Source organism: Contarinia nasturtii, unplaced genomic scaffold (genome assembly GCF_009176525.2).
Source record: "Contarinia nasturtii isolate CC-2019 unplaced genomic scaffold, AAFC_CNas_1.1 Cnas_scaffold_220, whole genome shotgun sequence".
NCBI lineage: Eukaryota > Metazoa > Arthropoda > Insecta > Diptera > Cecidomyiidae > Contarinia > Contarinia nasturtii.
The window spans coordinates 437,640-451,227 of NW_022197577.1; the positions used below are offsets into that span (position 1 = coordinate 437,640).

Consider the following 13,588-nt stretch of genomic DNA (forward strand, 5'->3'; position numbering starts at 1 on the left):
CAACAGAAACCAGAAAGATAAGAATTCTTATCTAAAGGCCCTATGCTCCACTGTTAAAGGAAATAAAAAAAATATGTCAGTGGATAGTACATGGATAGATGTAACTTTCGTGGGAAGAAACATATTTGGCCATTTGACCTTTAAGGGATCAAAAGCCGCTTGATAACTTTTATGTTTCCCTTAAAGGTCATTTTTAGCCACCAGGGAAAGGTCACTGTGGTAGCAGAAAAATTTCGTCTCCTTAGGGGCTACAACTTTGCCAAAGAAAGTAATCGATTATCTCCAGTCGTTTATGACATAGATCATCGTGTTCAGTTCATGGTACCCATGGAAACACCAAGGGGCATAAAAAAGCCAAATATGAGTTTGGACAAAAACAGAGTATGAAATCGCACTTGTGATTGGTATACATCACACACTAATACATTCATAACTAATACATTCATAGCTGTTTCGCTTTGTATTACATGTAACAAATAGTATTTGTTAAATACTGGTTGTGTTTAAAGAGGTTAAAAACGGTCTGGTGATAATAAATTCCATTGATTAATAAGCTATTAACCGTTTTGCATTTCTTCACAAAAAATTATTGTGCAATACAGTTGATAAGATTAACAATGTAAGATACAGATCGTTAAGGTTGTTTATTCATTTTAACTTTTTTGAATTTTAATTTCAGCTAAGTTCTTTGACTACGTTTTGTACATTTAGTATAGGTGTACTTTTTTATTTGCATTCATAATTTGCTTCCGTTGATTTAAGAAATTTTTATTATCGTCTATAAAAAAAAATAGAAAAGTATACATTTTCGCATTGTTTATAAGATTTGAATCATATTTTAATTATAGATAAACAACATTCCCGGAAATTCAGATATTGCATGTTACATTTTTTATGTTTGAAGAAAAAAATACATCAAATAATTTATCGAAATTTTTATATTGTTCATTAATCTTAAATATCACTCGTCATTCTTTGAAAACAATTTTTGCGGAAGTTTGAAATGTTATTGATATTCGTAAAAAATCCCCCAAAGGAGTTGATTTCGATAATGAAATAAACCACTTTGTTGTTGATAAATCATTTGATTTTGCTGTTGTTTGATGACAATTGAACATATCGTAAGAAGATGCTATCGTTTCAAAAGCTTGACGTATGTCGCAATTTTGATTGTTTCATTTCTATTCAATATAAAAATTATACCAGGTGATGATTTAGAATGATTAGTAGTGATACATGTAATGATAATGCGGAAACACAAATCATGTATTTTATGTATGTAATTAGTCAGGTGAATCGAATTCCCTTAAATACAGACGGTGGTTTCAATGGCTATTCAGTTCATTTCTGGACTCCAATAAAGTTGGAGATCAAATAAATAAACAAAAAAAATGAAGTTTTATTTGTGCATATTGATTGTTTCATTTGCATTAATGCAAGGGGCGGTGGCTAAACATGGCCGAAATCACCATTTCACAGCGGAAAAATGCTGTAAAGTCGAAAATTCAACCGAACGTGTAGAAATGTATAATAAAGGAAAGGAAATCTTTGAAGCATGTGCTGAGGAAGTCAGCGCTGCGAGTAAGTATTATTGTATTGCTTTTGAAATGAAAAATGCTCTTTCACATAAATCCGTTTTCATGTCAGATCAAGAAGAACCAACCACAGAACAATCCACCGAACAAAGCGAAGAACAAAAAAAGAAAAGACACGGACATTTCGCTTGTATCATGGAATGTGCGGCTAAAAAATTCAAAATCGTAAGTAATATTTGACAAAACGGAAGTATTTCTGTTTTCTGATTTTAAAATATTGTTATGCGAAATTAAATTTCGCAGATCAACGAAGAAAATAAGGTGGATCCAGAAGGAGTGAAAAGTCACGTGGATGAGTTAGCAAAATTGGATGATTATAAAAAAGCCATAGCAGATGAAGTGGTCAAAGAATGTTCTTCGGTGACGGAACGCAGTGGTGGACCTGATGGTGCGAAAAAATGTCCCAAAACTCCAATGAAAGTTTTAATGTGCATTAACAGAAAATTGTTCCTATCTTGCCCCGCTGAAAAAAGGGATAGCTCTGAAGAATGTACGAAATTTTTTGAAATGGTCGAAAAGGGTCCACGTACCAAAGAAGCGCAAGATGGAAATGAATCTGCAACTGAAGGGCAATAGGACTTGACTCCTCTACAATCTACAAACGACAACAATTCCAAAATTCATATTATCAAAATGATGAATATTACGAACCACCAAGAAATATTTCCACCAAAGTTTGAGAAGTAAAATTTTAGTTCTCAATAAATTAATTATAATTACACAAGGACACAGAGCAAATCTATATATCTTTTATTTAAAATCGAAAAATTGATAAAAATTCAACGGTTTACTTTAGCTTTTACATGCGGCCAGGTACATTGATACAGACGTTAGTAAGCCGGGGAGATTTGTTTTCACAAAGCTACTTTACATCTCGAAGAAATTATATTTAATGCGGTAAATAAGGTAGTTTGTATTTGTAAATAATCATGACGGAAATAAATTCAATCATAATATATCAATCTAATATGATTTTATGTTTCATTCAATTGAAATTGATCTACAAAAAAGATTATACTCTCGATTTTAGTAAAACACAAAAAAAAAATTCTTATTCAATTTCATTCTAAAACAACTTCCAAAATAATTTCAAATAATTGCTGATACGTCAAATGGTGAAATAAATAAAATAATTTAATGAGTTTTTATGGGCGACGCGTGACGTACGTTAGTATAAAACGAGCAACTAGTCTGTTTAATGATTTATATCTAATACCATACTTTTGTGTCATTTATTAATTTCCGCTGGCTAACTTTCAAAGAGTTGTGAAAAATAAAAAACCATACTAGCTAACTCGATAATAAAATTGATTACTGTGGAGATTTTTTCGGTATTAAAATCGAAGAAAATTATCTGTGAAAGAACCAACTTTGACTACATATGATTTCCGTTACATATTTCTATCAAAAATGTTGCCCTCACAAATTGAAACTTCAAACGTAAAACGAAGCAATCGCAATAACATCTCCAATTTGTATGCCTAGCTCAGAAAAAATTGAATCTTGATAGATGTGTCATACCAGAATACAATTTGTGTTTTTTGCCTCTTATTCAAACTTAATTGAACTTTCCGACAATAATAATAATTATTTTTTTTTTTTTTAAATTAATGTCGTTTCCGCAATTTAGCACTTGATGAACACGTCGAAAACTAGTATAAATAGGCATGACAACCTGAGTGTATAATCATTCACTGGTTCACCACTTTCAAAATTCAAGAGTTGGCAAATTATTTTTCGGTCGAAATTAAATTCAGAATAACTGAAATAGAATTCGACAGAGAACATTACAGACAGAAGTGAAAATGAAAGTGTTTTTGTGCGTTTTTGTGATTGCATTTGTTGCAACCAATTTAGTTTCTGCGGAAGAGCATCATCGTGGCCCACCAAATTCAGCTCATCTTTGGGATAACAACAAATGCTGTAATGTTGAAAACAAGGACACCAAAACTGAATTCCTTGAAGGAGTTATCAAGAATGCAGAAGAATGTCATAAAACATATGGTAATTTATATTTATTCAATAAAAACTTCAGACTGCTCAAGAAAAATGATCACTTTTAGGTCCACAAGGGCCAGAAAAGCCACCGAAATTCGATTGCTACGCCGAATGTATTGGAAATAAAACTGAAATTGTGAGTTGATGTTTACGTTGTATTCATATTCAAACATTTTAAATGTTGGTGTTTTATTTTTATTCATAGCTTAATTCTGATGGAACATTAAACGAAGCCAATTATAAAACTTTCGTAACAAATTGGGCCGAACCATTTGATCATCAAAAAGCCGTTGTTGAAGCAACTGTAACAAAATGTTTGGAAAAAGTAAAAACTCCAGATAGTTCCGAGGAGAAGAGCCAAGATGGTTGCAGCAAAATCACAGCGAGAGTCTTTCATTGCACTAAAGGAGAACTTTTCAAATCTTGCCCAGCTGATAAACAAGACACTTCAGAAGGTTGTAAAAAGTTCCGCGAAATGGTTGAAAGCGGAAAGTTCAAGGGACCACGTGGACATCCACCACCACCACCGCCAACACAACAATAAATGACTGATTCTATGGACATACACTCGACAAAAGGCCAATTTCCAAACGTTGACGTTTCAAAGCAATTCAGTATAAAACAGTGTTCAATGTTCATGTTGTTACAAAGTGTAAACAAATTTGATTATATCCAAAGAAATACAATGAAATGTACTTGGAATCCAATAAAGCAAAAAACAATGTTTTTATTTTTTTGTTACTTTACAGAAATTACATATTGGCACGGAATAATAACAAAGAAAATTGCCAAAAACACCTGACACAATTTTGCGAATAAATGTAATATTCTATTTACCAATTGGTACGAACGTACGTGTTTTTTTTGCTTACACTTACAAAGGTAACATTTATATGATAATTTAAACATACAAAAAAAAATTACTAATTTTTTTTATTTACTAAAATGTTGCGAGAAATTAACATTTTTTCTTCATTCGAATTAAATCTGTAATTTATGTGTCGGAATTAATGAGTTTTTTGGAGCATTCAATGAGAAAAATGATTTTTGAACATTCCATATGAAAGGAAAAATGGTTAAAATAAAGATTCATTTTATAGAACTATTATCTATTAAATTTATCTCGCAAACCTTAGACATCAGCAGATAGTTTTTGAATTTTGCAATATAATAATGAAATTAATTATCATGCAGATTTTTTTAATGAAACAAATTTCATTCCAAGTAAAAACAAATGGTTTGTAAAAGAATAAATAAAAATGTAATAAAATAATCGACTTCTTATCGAAAATTTTGTACACGCTCTGCTCGCACTCCATTTAAAGCAATGTATTGGGTTTCGAACACGCAGATATGCTGCCACCTGGTATCTCAAAGTTAAGTTGCTATAACGCACATGCTTCTTGTAAATGAAGAAGAAGAGGAAAGCAATGTCTTTACATAGGGTTGAACTTATAAATGTCAGAGAGCAGCACAACTGCAGTGTTCAAAGTGCGATTGCCCTTCGATTTTGTATGGGATTACCCTTGATTTTGAATGACATATCTTCAGATTTGTGAGATTATTAATTTTGGTAAGAAAATAAGATTCATAAGTTTTCACCCATACAAAAAACCACATTTTCAGTAGTAACTGAATTGCAAATAACTCAATTTGCCTAACATAGAAGATTATTCGGTGCATTCATAAATTGAATTGAAAACTACGAGCGGTTTCATCAATATAGAAATCCATTAAATTAATATCGAAAAAATTTAAAAGATGAACATTTTGATTGTCGATCTTTTCAATTATTATTCAATATATAATGATTACATCCAAACACGAACATATCTTCATCCATTGGAACAATATATTTCATTTTTCTATTTTAATAAACTTTTTTCATAACTCTATGTTTATTGATAATAATTATTAACTTTTTCAACAATACCGGAATTTCCGTTCTTTTAAACTAAATTACTTCAATGGAGATTTGAAATATATTTTCACGATATTCATATTTTCCTTTAAAAATGAATGATACACTAATGCCGTGTTCATTTAACTTGTGAATTTCAATAACGTCATTTTGTTAATTCTGAGTAAAAGAGAATTCAAAATGAAGATTTGCTTTTGGATATTTGTCACGTTGTTCGCCGTAAATCAAAAGACTTCACTTGCAAAGGTATATGGAGAGCCAAACTTGTTGGACTCAAATGAGTATACTGGAGAAAGGATGAGTCGCATAGAATTTGCGAACCAGCTGCATAAATTGGCACTGCATTGTATTGATGACGTCAAACTCCTACGTGATTATTTCTTAGCTTTATATTTCATTTTAATTTTATACATATTGAGTATTTTTTACTAGATATGTCACCAGAATTGCAACGTGAAAAGGGTATTTGTGTCTTTGATTGTGTTGGGACAAAATTGAATATTGTGAGTTAAAATAAGACGTAAATGAATAGAAATTTAGTTAAATGTCTATTTTTAGATCGATGAAAATAAAAATTTCAATGAAATTGGATTCTGGACATTCATCAAACACGAACTGATTTTAGAGGATCATCACAAGGCCATAGTTGATGAAACTGTAGTAAACTGCATTCAACACATCAACATGTTACCGAACAATGGACTCGACGAAACAAGTGGCTGTAGCCGCATTCCAGCAGAGGCCCTTATTTGTGTTGATAAAGCTTTCAAGCGCGCTAGTCACGCCAGACGCTTTTCAAACCATTTTGCTTAGAAGAATGAAGCCTTGCTATAAAGCTCTGTATTTGAAAAAATCTACAACTAATTTGACATTGAAGATTTAAAAAAAATGTTAACTTTGAATATGCCTGAATAAACGCACTTGCACTCTAAAAAATAATAATATTTAATCACCGCCAAAACTGGCTGAATTAGTTTGAATTTGTCCAAATTTTTATACATGTGTTGGTGGGAAAAAGGTATGATACATGTAAATTAGCATGACACAATTAGTTTCAGTGAGGTACAATTCGAAATGAGCATGGTACAATTAGATTCAGTGAGGTACAATTGTAAACTAGCATGGTTCAATTATATTTCGTATGGTACAATTACTTTTATAATAACAAAGTGTACTTACCGTCAAGTTTGTCCTTTTATCAATTTCCCTGTTGATATTTTGTAATATGGGAACATCTCTAAGAATTTTGAAATCTGTATACCAACCTTTTTTGAAAGGTACATTTTAGGTACAATTATTATCAGCAATAAATTTTTTAAAAATATCGTTGATTTTCATTTTTGCCATTTTTTCGGGAAACCCCTGTGAATTTTGAAGGACATGTTCTGCAGAAGAACACCATCGAAGTAATGACTTTATGATGATATTATTTTGAAGGTACATTGTAGGTACAATTATTATCAGCCATAAAAAGTCAAAAAATATCTTTGAGTTTTGTTTTCGTCATTCGATCACAATATTGAGTTAGCTCGAAATTCGGGCTTCAAATATTATCGAAACGAGTAAGGTACAATTAAAAATAAATTGCGGTACAATCAAGTACATTTTTGGTACAATTATTTAAACCTAGTCCCCAAGTTTCGACTTTCACATGTGCGGACATTCGACTATACATCCGATTTTTTGTATGTTTAATTTGCAAAAGAATATACCTCGGGTCAATTTGACCCGACACACGGATTTAAGGTTAAGCTTTCTAATTTCTGGATTCATTGTAATCAAGACTTCCCCTTTTGGCATCTCTTCAAAAAATTACATGTTTTTGTTCAACATGACTGCACACATAGAATGTTTATTATCACTGATAATCAGTGATAAATTTGATCATCTCTCTAATTACGATCAATGGATTCCCTTTAAAAGTAAACAGTGCATTGAAATACTGTTCTATTCCAAAAATCCAAACGAAGCAATACAAACGTTATTAACGTAAAAATCAGCGTGAAAAATGAATATCTGCATATTTATTATTCTATTTGCTATAAATTTGGGGTTCGTACTAAGTGAGACAAGTGTAATTGTGGTTATAAATCATAATACATGTTGCAAAGTTGAAAAATTTCTAATCGACAAATTTGAAGCCGATGTCACTCCGGTATACAAACAATTTCTTAACGAATGTTTGGAAGAGCTCAACTTAACTGGTTGGTTTTTACTCTTTTTTATTATGTAACATTTTTTTTAACTGTATTTGATTACAGATGTGGAAAAAATTGAACTGGGCAAAAGCAGTGCTTGCATTATCGAATGCATAGGCCTAAAGGCGAATATTGTAATAATAAGCTAATGCAAAACATTCATTCTTGAAATTATTTTTCAATTATTTTTCACATGAAAGATTACTGCCAACAAACGAATGAATGAGACTGGATTCCGAAATGTTGTCAATGAAATTCCATTAGAAGAGCATCAAAAAGCAGTGGCCGAAGAAACGATAACAAAGTGCATGGAAAAGGTTAGATCATTACCGGAGATTGTAATCAACGGCTGTACTACCATGACAATTCGTGCTGATCATTGTATTGCAATGGAATTCTTTAAATCTTGTCCCGTTGAAAAGCAAGACACTTCGAAAATCTGCGTAGATTTACGTGAACATATAAACAAAATGTAATTTCATTTGCACTGAAATAAAGTTGAGCGTGAACATAACATTTTGTATAGAAATCTTCATCAGACCTTTTACGTCAATCCCTATACTGATTGACTGATTGAATCTATAACATTAAGTATTTTTGGAATTTCCGATCTTTCAAACAAAAAATCACACATGTCGAATTTGTTGAACTGCCGGAAACTTATCTGATTCTAGAATAGCGTGCATCATTTCCTCGATAGTGTCATGTCAACGGAAATGCGATATATGATCAAGTTCGTGATTCAAATGAAAACATGAACATCGATATTTTACCAGAGATAGTAAATCTCTTTAAAATATGTAATATATAATTTATTTGTCTTATTATAAAAATTCCATTTCCGCAATGATACTCGTATATGTTTAAATAAGAATGTCACCATGAACAAATATTCATTTTGATTTGAAATGTCAGCAAATTTACAGTTTCTGCCAAGGAAAATAAACAATTTCCAATTAAAAATGAAGAACGGTTTGTGGATGTGCGTAGTTTTGCTTGGTGTAGTGCACGGAATTTCAACGGACGGAATTGAAGAAATCAACGCAAATACATGTTGTAATGTTGATAATACGAAACAAAAAGAATATGACGAAAAATTGGAGCAATTGATGAAGGATTGTATTGAAGACCTTGGATTAGCTAGTAGGTGCTTTCTTATCGAATGGCTATGCCTTTAAAAAAATCAAAATATTTTCAGACCAACGAAAAGAGAAACAACATGAAGCATTCATTTGTGTTATCGAGTGTGTTGGGAAAAAGTTGAATGTTGTAAGTGGATTAATATTATGTTTTTGTGAATTACACAATTTACTTGACATTTAATAATTCAATTTTGGCACCAAACCAGATTGATGATAAAAAGCAGTTAAATAAAGATAACTTGCGAAATTTCGTTCTGAATGATATGCCGTTGGAGGATCATCAAAGATCTATTGCCGATTCAACTATAGAAAAATGCACTGAAATGGCTAAAACAACGGCTAACGATGTAAATGGTTGCAGCGATATAATTCTGAAAGTCAACGCCTGTCTTGAATCAGAATTCTTCAAATCTTGCCCAGCAGATAAACAAATCAAATCCGATGAATGCGCCAAATTACGTGAAACGGTGAACAAAGCCTAATTACCAAATAACAATTGCATTCTAACTATCCGATTTATAGCAATTTGATTCTAATTTCGAAACAAAATTTTATTTAAAAAGACCGAATTAACCGAAACTTAGAGTCTCTCCAAAATTTAAGGAATTCCATTAACGCTTGCTTCAAATTTTACAATAAAACACCCCAACTTATTTGCAAGAAAATATTTGAGTCATTTTGAAGAAAATTCATCCACTAAAATTTTGAAAATAAACTATTCCAGTGTAATTGTAATAAATATTCCATGAGGCTGTTAAATGAAATAAAAGATCAAAGAAACGAGATGGCTAACGGAATATTATTGTTTTATTCATCCATTTATTATTCATTACATCATTACTTTTCTTTCAATTTATCTTGGCATTCAATATAGATACAAAATGGTGTAAATTGACAAAGTTTATAGATTTCGTTTGGCTGGTATGTTATTTATGCTTCCGTCATAGTATTCAATTGGGACAAAAGGATAATTTTTATATCAATATTCCATTAGAAAATTTGCTCATGAAAACACACATGAGTTTGAAGAAAAAAATAATTAAACATAGTATCTGTGCTTATATCAACCAACACTTCCTTATGTGATCCCTTTCCTGTCTGTGTTTGTTGACCGATTTTGATAAAAAAAAAATATTGTTGGAAAGGTAAAGATCTACTCGCCTGCACAGTATATTTTTCATATATACCTTTAGAATCAATTTCCAAACAAACTGTCTTATAATTATTCACCAAAACTGAAAATTACCTTCACAATACAATGCAAATGTGCGACGAATAAAGTAGAGTGTAAGATGTTCTTTTCATTCGGAAATGATTACAATTACAAATATATATGAACATTTAAAAATTTCAAATAAAAACTATAAAATGAAACAGTATTTTTACTATTGGATTGAATTATGAAATTGTTTGATGAAATTCACTCATATTGAAATCATCATCTTCGTGTTTTGTGTAAATAGTTGAAACTTGCAAAGAGATCAACTTTTTTTTTGTCATTTATTTGCAAGAGAATACCTATAGTTCATTTTAAATAAAATTCATCCACCAAAATGTTGAAAATAAACTATTCCAGAAAAGGTAAGGTTCAGATAATTCGAGACATGGAAAATTGGTGGCATTGCTGGAAGAGATTAAATAAATAAAATGAATGACATTTTCGCCTCATTTGATTAAATGTATTTTATTGTTAATGCAAGGGCACATCAAATTTGAATATTATATTGATTTCCTTTTTTAATTTTCATCATTAGTTGAAAAGAATACATCCTTAATCGCCATCGGCCTTTTGAAATTGAATCAAAATCACTAAATAAGTAGCAATTGCGCCGCTAATCTGAAATAATAAAAAGAACGTAAAAATATGTGACGAAAAACGAAGTTGAATGTACAAACCGATGTCAAAATCTGTCGTTCAACGGTGCACATGCCACTGGCCGTAAAGTAATAAGTTTTATCGGCAATTAATTGTCGCCAGAAGCGTTGAAGCTGCATCAAACCGAAAAAAGGCAACGATGAAATATAATTGATGATGATGAATGTGATATATGTTCAAATATTTACTTACAATTGGTTCAACTGACATATCCTTACAGTTTCTTAATACTTCGCAAACAATGATAATGGTTTTCCTGGCCTGTCAGTCACAAATTACACATGAGATGTCAACAAATAAATATTGAACAGCAGAAAACCAATAAAGAAAATGATATGGATGGATTTTACCTCAGCGGTAGCCATGTGGCATGGTTCAACAAGTAGGAGCAGTCGCGAAATATGGAAACAACACCATCTACGAAAAGGCGTCGAATTTTTTTCAAAACTAAATTCATAAAAACTAATATGTACTAGTACTTACAGCAATTGCAATGTGGCAACAAAGAAATCCTGTTCAAAAATGACCAATGCATGTCAATTTATATTCTGTATAAATCAAGTATTGGTATAGATAGTTACCGGATCATTGAGAAGTTCAAGAAATAAGAAATAACTGGTCGCGACAAGATGCAGCAAACACGAAGCCAACATAACTAATAACGTCAGTCCGTATACCCTATATTTCGCAGTGGCAAAAGTGAATAAACATCGAAAACAAACAATTAAATTAATAAAATTCCAAGCACCTCGAAACCAACGTCACCGTTTCACCCAAAATGGCATGTGTATAGGAAAGTCGATCCAAAACGAAACTGGCCCGAGTTAGCGTTGTTGTTATAGTTCTTGTTGGTGTAGTCACTGTTGGAAATTTACCTTGATTCATTCGAACGAAAACAAAAGCAAAGGGAACCGATTTAATTGAAATTTAATCGGCAAATCAAGCACAGAATGGAATTCGTTTAATTATTCAAAAATTAGAAACCATATGCAATGACATTGGTGGACGCTGAATATTTGCCTGTGCTAAATGCGGGCGTAGCATGATTTTCATCTAAGTTTGCACGCGATACGGTTGTTATTCTTCCAGTTGGTTTTTGAATTGGATTGGAGCCGGGCAAATGATTTTCATTGTTTGTTTCACGCACAGCTGTATCGGTAGCATTTTGAACATCCACTTTAGTTGCTTTTGTTTTGGAGGCTGATTCCAGGATTTTTTCTATTTTTTTTTTTAAATAAGTACTTAATGCTAAGGAATTCCATCACATATATTCAAATATTTTCTTCATATATTTCAAATATATTCGCAAATACGAATTGAAAAGAATCAAGGATTCTTATGAAATTTTTGAAGATTTTGAACATGAACATTTTCAAAACATCTTTACTTTTCTTTTATCTTTGTGAATTTTTTTTTTTATATTGATAGATAATTTATTCGCAAGCATTTTTGAAATGCCAAAATATTCCAATTATTGGAGAGTATTGCGAACCAAAATTTTACACATAAAATTTATTAAAAATGATTACTCACTTAATGAAAATATATTTTTGATGTAGCAATTCAGCCGATTATATCGACGATAAATTCCCAACGCTGCTTGCGCGAATTGCGTGTGGAGCGCCATCAATATATAATAAAGCAGATAAAATGATAAATAGTTTTCGATGTGAATACGCTCATTCGGAAGGTTCTTAGCTAAAGATTGAATTAAAAAATAAAAAAATTCATCAAACTTTCTTATTTAACATTTGAATGTGAATAAATTTCATTGTAAATCATACCTAACTTTCCTAACTGCTCTTGTTTAGTTTTATACTTCTTGGCGCTTTTCAATTTCGATATGATATCTAATGCAATCATGCAAGTCATTAATGAAAAAACAATGAAAAGTAACCAAATGCCTCGTTTTTTATGATTCACTGGATCATTGAATAGTGCCAATTCATCATCTGCCTGATAATTTTCAAGAAAACATTATTTCCTCTGAACGAACAAACATGATTTAATATATCTTTCAAATTACTTTTCGAAGATTTGCGTTAATTCGTTGAATTAATCTTTTACCAATGAGTCCTGTTAGCGCGCCACATACACAAGCTCCCACTACGACACATACATCAAATACCGTCACAAATTTCTGTGTAGGTGTTCTCATTCTTATAAAAAAAATGACACAGTTTCTTTTGAAATTTTTTTTAAACATTGAATAAAAACACTTACCGAATTGGCAATTTATCATACGAATCAATGAATATAAATCGAAATGTTAGACTGACTATATTATTAAAATAGAAAACGGAAAATGTCTAAATAACGAATGTGTTTTTTTTTTAAACTGTTCACCTGCAGTAAGTAAGAAGCAAATGCTATAAACGCAGAGCCATGGTAATCGTCGAATTTCATCCACTCGATTTCTTCCATTTTGACGAAAAACATATGGTGCTAAGCCAAGAATTCGGCTAATATAAAATACGGGAAGTGAATTTTCTTGAATTTCCATGATGTGGCTAACTTTATGGTTGAAAAATCATTTGTAAAATAAAGACCGGAAATTGTTTGAAGTTGGTGGCAAAGTAAGAGAGCGAACTAAATTAACGATACTTTCGCCAATATGGTCAAAAGTGAACTGTCTCTTGTTGGATTTAATATGTCGCATGCCAATTATTGTATTTGTTTCTGTTTGTCCATTTGACCACACCAATATGTCATTCAAAATGAAATTAATCGAATTACCATCGAAAAGTCTACCTTCGTGTTAAGCACAAATCCCTTGTTTACCCAGTATAATGCCTTATATCGAAAAAAAATCTATTTATTATTTACATTGAATGCGAAACGACATAAACCGAATATGA

At 31.4% G+C, this 13,588-nt stretch overlaps 6 protein-coding genes across 6 annotated transcripts; 5 read left to right on the forward strand and 1 right to left on the reverse strand.

The window, feature by feature from the left end:
* Positions 1-1,352: 1,352 nt before the first annotated feature.
* LOC116337057 lies at positions 1,353-2,333 on the forward strand. Its single transcript, XM_031761348.1, has 3 exons — positions 1,353-1,581; positions 1,648-1,760; positions 1,839-2,333. Exons 1-3 carry the CDS (start codon positions 1,392-1,394, stop codon positions 2,169-2,171), a joined length of 636 nt encoding a protein of 211 aa, XP_031617208.1. The 5' UTR covers positions 1,353-1,391; the 3' UTR covers positions 2,172-2,333.
* A 928-nt stretch (positions 2,334-3,261) lies between these two features.
* LOC116337048 (general odorant-binding protein 67-like) lies at positions 3,262-4,316 on the forward strand. The gene is made up of 3 exons (XM_031761336.1): positions 3,262-3,599; positions 3,659-3,729; positions 3,799-4,316. The coding sequence occupies exons 1-3, from the start codon at positions 3,401-3,403 to the stop codon at positions 4,135-4,137; spliced, it is 609 nt and encodes a 202-aa protein (XP_031617196.1). The 5' UTR covers positions 3,262-3,400; the 3' UTR covers positions 4,138-4,316.
* A 1,319-nt stretch (positions 4,317-5,635) lies between these two features.
* Positions 5,636-6,463, forward strand: LOC116337161. Its single transcript, XM_031761526.1, has 3 exons — positions 5,636-5,884; positions 5,947-6,017; positions 6,073-6,463. The coding sequence occupies exons 1-3, from the start codon at positions 5,695-5,697 to the stop codon at positions 6,325-6,327; spliced, it is 516 nt and encodes a 171-aa protein (XP_031617386.1). The 5' UTR covers positions 5,636-5,694; the 3' UTR covers positions 6,328-6,463.
* Positions 6,464-7,474: 1,011 nt separating this feature from the next.
* LOC116337202 lies at positions 7,475-8,226 on the forward strand. Its single transcript, XM_031761587.1, has 3 exons — positions 7,475-7,718; positions 7,776-7,846; positions 7,913-8,226. The coding sequence occupies exons 1-3, from the start codon at positions 7,523-7,525 to the stop codon at positions 8,186-8,188; spliced, it is 543 nt and encodes a 180-aa protein (XP_031617447.1). The 5' UTR covers positions 7,475-7,522; the 3' UTR covers positions 8,189-8,226.
* Positions 8,227-8,623: 397 nt separating this feature from the next.
* LOC116337154 lies at positions 8,624-9,636 on the forward strand. The gene is made up of 3 exons (XM_031761508.1): positions 8,624-8,855; positions 8,911-8,981; positions 9,061-9,636. Exons 1-3 carry the CDS (start codon positions 8,675-8,677, stop codon positions 9,334-9,336), a joined length of 528 nt encoding a protein of 175 aa, XP_031617368.1. The 5' UTR covers positions 8,624-8,674; the 3' UTR covers positions 9,337-9,636.
* Positions 9,637-10,625: 989 nt separating this feature from the next.
* On the reverse strand, positions 10,626-13,434 carry LOC116337212 (gustatory receptor for sugar taste 43a-like). Its single transcript, XM_031761609.1, has 13 exons — positions 13,077-13,434; positions 12,954-13,008; positions 12,757-12,889; positions 12,515-12,686; positions 12,264-12,428; positions 11,715-11,948; positions 11,479-11,605; positions 11,312-11,408; positions 11,214-11,242; positions 11,081-11,147; positions 10,923-10,991; positions 10,751-10,843; positions 10,626-10,691 (listed from the first exon to the last, which is right to left on the reverse strand). Exons 1-13 carry the CDS (start codon positions 13,231-13,233, stop codon positions 10,626-10,628), a joined length of 1,464 nt encoding a protein of 487 aa, XP_031617469.1. The 5' UTR covers positions 13,234-13,434.
* Between the last annotated feature and the right edge of the window lie 154 nt (positions 13,435-13,588).

Bases quoted from the DNA above. Each gene is read 5' to 3' on its own strand.
- LOC116337154 (XM_031761508.1), top strand. From the start codon at position 8,675: ATGAAGAACGGTTTGTGGATGTGCGTAGTTTTGCTTGGTGTAGTGCAC. The intron at 8,856-8,910 runs GTAGGTGCTTTC...AAATATTTTCAG, and splicing joins TGAAGACCTTGGATTAGCTA to ACCAACGAAAAGAGAAACAA. The intron at 8,982-9,060 runs GTAAGTGGATTA...GCACCAAACCAG, and splicing joins TTGGGAAAAAGTTGAATGTT to ATTGATGATAAAAAGCAGTT.
- LOC116337057 (XM_031761348.1), top strand. From the start codon at position 1,392: ATGAAGTTTTATTTGTGCATATTGATTGTTTCATTTGCATTAATGCAA. The intron at 1,582-1,647 runs GTAAGTATTATT...TTTTCATGTCAG, and splicing joins TGAGGAAGTCAGCGCTGCGA to ATCAAGAAGAACCAACCACA. The intron at 1,761-1,838 runs GTAAGTAATATT...TAAATTTCGCAG, and splicing joins CGGCTAAAAAATTCAAAATC to ATCAACGAAGAAAATAAGGT.
- LOC116337202 (XM_031761587.1), top strand. From the start codon at position 7,523: ATGAATATCTGCATATTTATTATTCTATTTGCTATAAATTTGGGGTTC. The intron at 7,719-7,775 runs GTTGGTTTTTAC...ATTTGATTACAG, and splicing joins GGAAGAGCTCAACTTAACTG to ATGTGGAAAAAATTGAACTG. The intron at 7,847-7,912 runs GTAATAATAAGC...TTCACATGAAAG, and splicing joins TAGGCCTAAAGGCGAATATT to ATTACTGCCAACAAACGAAT.
- LOC116337161 (XM_031761526.1), top strand. From the start codon at position 5,695: ATGAAGATTTGCTTTTGGATATTTGTCACGTTGTTCGCCGTAAATCAA. The intron at 5,885-5,946 runs GTGATTATTTCT...ATTTTTTACTAG, and splicing joins TGATGACGTCAAACTCCTAC to ATATGTCACCAGAATTGCAA. The intron at 6,018-6,072 runs GTGAGTTAAAAT...GTCTATTTTTAG, and splicing joins TTGGGACAAAATTGAATATT to ATCGATGAAAATAAAAATTT.
- LOC116337212 (XM_031761609.1), bottom strand. From the start codon at position 13,233: ATGGAAATTCAAGAAAATTCACTTCCCGTATTTTATATTAGCCGAATT. The intron at 12,890-12,953 runs GTAAGTGTTTTT...TTTTTTTATAAG, and splicing joins TATGATAAATTGCCAATTCG to AATGAGAACACCTACACAGA. The intron at 11,606-11,714 runs GTTTCTAATTTT...GAATGAATCAAG, and splicing joins CACCAATGTCATTGCATATG to GTAAATTTCCAACAGTGACT.
- LOC116337048 (XM_031761336.1), top strand. From the start codon at position 3,401: ATGAAAGTGTTTTTGTGCGTTTTTGTGATTGCATTTGTTGCAACCAAT. The intron at 3,600-3,658 runs GTAATTTATATT...GATCACTTTTAG, and splicing joins AGAATGTCATAAAACATATG to GTCCACAAGGGCCAGAAAAG. The intron at 3,730-3,798 runs GTGAGTTGATGT...TTTTATTCATAG, and splicing joins TTGGAAATAAAACTGAAATT to CTTAATTCTGATGGAACATT.